Consider the following 4382-nt stretch of genomic DNA (forward strand, 5'->3'; position numbering starts at 1 on the left):
GAAAGGACAAGCAGACCAGCCTGGAGCAGCTAGAAGAACAGAAGATACTTCTTGAAAGAAAGACCCACAGAAAAATACAAAACAGTAACGGCAGTCCAACTGATTACTACAAGAACAAGCAAGTTTCTCGCCCTGGAGACATCAAGGCAAGTGGTCAGGTCCCCTCAGGGCAAACTCCCTTCCAAGACTACACGAGCAGACATGTGGTCTGACTGGTGACCATGTTGGTCACTGATAAGGGGAAGTGGGGGGAGTAAGTGACATAGCCACAGAGGACTAGAGTGTAGAGTGGAGCATCCAGCTGATAAGTAGTGAGGGGAGATGCACAAGAACACCCACACTTGACCTGGCTTCAATGGCTAGATGATCAGAACTCAACCAGAAGCAGAAAAAAAGAGGAAAAAAAAGAGAAATCTGATACAATTTGATTAATTTGACCTATACCTATGGATGCATTAACTCAAAAGAGGGAACAAATCTTTATAGTGAGGATCATTCCCACCCCCTCAGTACACAGGGTAGATATTTGGGGCATTGGCTACCCAAAATGAGGGGCTACAAAGGCAAAAAGTGACTGGCTTACAAGCTTTCAAGAGGGAGCCTAGTCAGTCTGATTACCACAAGAACAAGCAAGCTATTCACCTGGGAGCCATCAAGGCAAGAGATCGGGTCCCTTCAGAACAAACCCCCTTCCAAGACTCAAGGGGAATACACGAACAGGCATGTGGTCTGGCTGGTGACCATGTTGGTCACCGATAAGGGGAAGTGGGGGAAAAACAGCAATGAAGTTGTGAGCTAAGTCCTACCACATTCAATAGACTCCTGTGAACTTGGGTGGAGACATGGTTGGCCAGCAGTATGGCAAGACCTGGGGACTCCTGGGCCCAGAGACAGTGACATAGCCACAGAGGACTAGAGTGGAGAGTGAAGCATCCAGCAGATATGAAGTGAGGACAGATGTACAAGAACACCCATACTTGCAGATAGTACCCACTTGATCTGGCTTCAATGGTTGGATAATCAGAACTTGACTAGAAGAATGAAGAGGGAAAAAAAAGAGTAATCTGCTACAATTTGATGAACTTTACCTATACCTATGGATGAAGTAGCTCAAAACAGTGAACAAATCTTTATAGCAAGGATCATACCCACCCCCTCAGTACACAGGGTTGACAGGGATGGGCAACTTAGACACTGGCTACCCAAAATGGGGGGGGCTACAAAAGCAAGAACTGACTGACTTACAAGCTTTCAAGAGGGAGCCTAGTTCCAGAGTATGCAGGGGAAAGTAGAATCTCCACTGAATGGTTTCTAATCTGTCTGGATGGAGCTGGTGAAAGGAGATGGGGATAAGACTCTTGTGATACAACAGTGAATAATTGTTATCAGGACTGACTGTGAGGGTTGGAAATATAAAGGTAGACATTCTGTAGCAAAAGGAGGGGAGTGATTGACTTTGCAGTCCAGGAGCAGAGGTCCCTGCGACCATCAAGTGAGAAGAGCAGAGTGTGGGACCCTATCCAGAGAAGCAATGATGCTAGAGATGGAGGTAGAGATGATGATATGGAGAGATGGAGTGGCTGGAGACTTTAGACCCAGGCAGGGAAAGGGGCTGTGTGCTGATGACCGAGGGACAGGCTTGTAGGGTATACCCTTTGGTTGTTTGATGATGCATAGAAAGGATAGTAATTATGGCAATGAAATGATATGTGATTGGATGAATGTAAAGCTAATGTTTTCCCATGTAAACTATCACATAATTCTCAATTAAAAAAAAAAGATTTTCTGTTGAAATCGCTAGCCCAAGGTGTAACCTGAGTGAGGCCCCAGAGCAGCCTCAGTCTCCAGAGCAGACAGATCTCTGCTTACCAGAATCCACATGTTGCTTCAATCTAAGCTGTGGACTGTCACACTTCAAACTTTGAGCTGTGGTCTCCTGAGGGTTGGGGGCAAGCAGGAGGAGTGTGAATGGGAAGTTTCTTTTGACTCGACACAATTCCCATTGCTTCATTTATTTTTACACTGACAGTATGTTCATGGACTACTTCAAACACTAAACTAAATCAAATCAATAAACAGCCCAAAAGGAAAGGAAGTCAATGTCCCCAAAGTACGAGTCAGTGGGCTTTCTGATGAACATGGAATTAGCTGGAAGCATAGTGCAATGAGCAGGTGCCTGCTCTTTCTAGCTGAGCAGATGGCTACATGACTCAGAAGAGAACCAGACATTCTCAAAGTTCTCCTCTCTATGACCAACACAACTCAGTCTCTTTCAGTGCTCTCTTCTAGTTTTTTGACATTAAGGGCCAAGAACTTCTACAGTTGTTGTTGTTAAGTGCTGTCAAGTCCAATCTGATTCATAGCGACTCTGTATAAATTTCCAAAGAGTGGTTGGTGGTTTTGAACCACTGACTTTTTGGTTAGCAGTCCAGTGCCGGTTTTACAGGGCCACACCAGGACTCCAAGAACACCATAACTCCAGTCCCTGGGTGCCTTTCAGGCCTCAGGAGTGAGCCCATGCGTTCATGCTGAGCTCACCTTCAGGCAGCCCTGGGTGCTCATTACATGCAACCAGATCTGACCTCATCCCTGCACCCGCTCACGAGCATACTCTGAAATCCAGACCCTAACCTTCCTCAGCTTGAGAGCCCAGACAGCTTCTGAGGAGCCACGTGTTTAGTGCAAAGGTCAGTATTTTTGCCAATCCCTTAAAACCCCCTTCCCCATTCCTCCCCACCTCCACCCTGATCGAAATAACAGAAAATGGGCACTTAGCCACTGCTGTAGCTATCCATTGAGTGTGTCCCCGCCACGCCAGCTCATTAATCACCCTGAGGCCCGGTGCTCGCTTACCTGCAGATGTAATTCGTCTTGCAGGAGTCCTGCAAGTTCAAGCAGTTGGGCTTCTCCCTTTCTTCATAGGAGCACACCGGCACAATGGTCTGCCGCCTGCGCTCCGTACAGGCGATGTCACGGCAGGAACAGAAGAGCATGCCATAGCTGTGCTTGGCAGGAACCTTGTCGAAGAATTGCCGCAGGGCCTTGTGGCACTTGCGTCGGTTGCAGACTTCATTGGACATGCTGGTGGTGCACGGGGTGATGTACGCTGACCTGTACTTCTTGCAGGTGTCATCGAGGTTGCAGGCCTTGGCTGCATCCAGGCAGTTGTTCCCCTTGGGTATGTGCTCCACTGCAAAGGAAGAGAAAGCAGCAGCCCTGGTCACCATGCTCAACCCCCTGGACGCTCTCATCTACTCCCTTCACAGCGAGGTCTTGCCATTTCCTTGGCAATGCTGGGTGCACTGAATGACTCACTTCGGCGTTTCAAAGCTAATAACGGAATGAGTTCATATCATGGAACAAACGCTAACAGTGCATGTGCCGGGAGCCCAGGGCAACAGCGCACAAATGATGCACATTCTCTGGGATGTGTAATTAGGAGGCATTACTAAGTGACTCGATGGCACTTCACAACAACAACTAAGTGGGGTAAAAGGAGCTCAGGCACCTGCCCAACAACAGACAAACAATGTACCAGGAGACTACGTTTCCAGTGCCTGGTTGGTAAACTGAAATGAGGGTAACAGAAAGCAGTAACAAATTATATACTTGTTCATTATACAGTGTATAAAATGATATGCTGAACGCAAGTATAATTGCCATGCAATCCTCCAGGAATATAATTATGTAATAAATGCATATAGTACATGCTAATTACTATATGATTACAGAGTAATTACATGGTTATTGGAGCCCAGAAGACAAAATATTATGCCAGGCTCTCTGAACAGGAAGAAGCAGCTTCGTGGAAGCTGTATTTAAGTTCAAAGCTCATAGACCATTGAAAGGAAGCCAGAATCAATGGCCCCCAAATTTGCAAACCTCAATTACCACCTAACTCGCAACAGCACACCAGAATGTGGGATCAACAAGTGCTGAAGTTTCAGATTAGAGAAAGTCAGCTAGCACTTTGGAGAGCATTCCCACAAGCTTACGACCCATGATACACAAAGCCCACGCAGCCCAGCTCCTCTGTGCTCGGAGAGTCAGACAAGCCGCACTGTCCACAAGACGGTCTGCAGAGTGAACCACCATAGAGGCCAGGCCCACAGCGGAGGCGTTGAATGGACTGGCCAGGGAAACAGGTTCCTGGGTGGTTCAAGCAGTTTGAGATTGGCTGCTAACCTAGAGGCTGGTAGTTGAAACCCACCCAGTGGCGCCTTGGAAGAAAGAGAGCAGTGAAGAAAACCCTGTGGAATCATTCTGCTCTGTAAAAACCTGTGGGATCAAGATGTGCTGCAATGGACTCCACACAATGAGGGGTTTCTGTTTGGGGTTAGGGGCAAGGCCAATGACCAAGAGAAACGAAGACTGGGCAGAAC

The 4382-nt window shown here is 47.4% G+C and overlaps 1 protein-coding gene across 2 annotated transcripts in view; it reads right to left on the bottom strand.

Moving 5' to 3' along the window:
- The window catches only part of GFRA1 (GDNF family receptor alpha 1), a 276871-nt gene that overhangs the window by 81509 nt on the left and 190980 nt on the right, over positions 1-4382 (bottom strand). For both annotated transcript variants that reach the window (XM_006831381.1, XM_006831382.1), the window contains one exon: positions 2854-3190. In XM_006831381.1, the coding sequence (XP_006831444.1) occupies positions 2854-3190 (337 nt within the window). The remainder of the gene's footprint in view (positions 1-2853; positions 3191-4382) is intronic.

Source organism: Chrysochloris asiatica, unplaced genomic scaffold (genome assembly GCF_000296735.1).
Source record: "Chrysochloris asiatica unplaced genomic scaffold, ChrAsi1.0 scaffold00003, whole genome shotgun sequence".
Lineage (NCBI taxonomy): Eukaryota > Metazoa > Chordata > Mammalia > Afrosoricida > Chrysochloridae > Chrysochloris > Chrysochloris asiatica.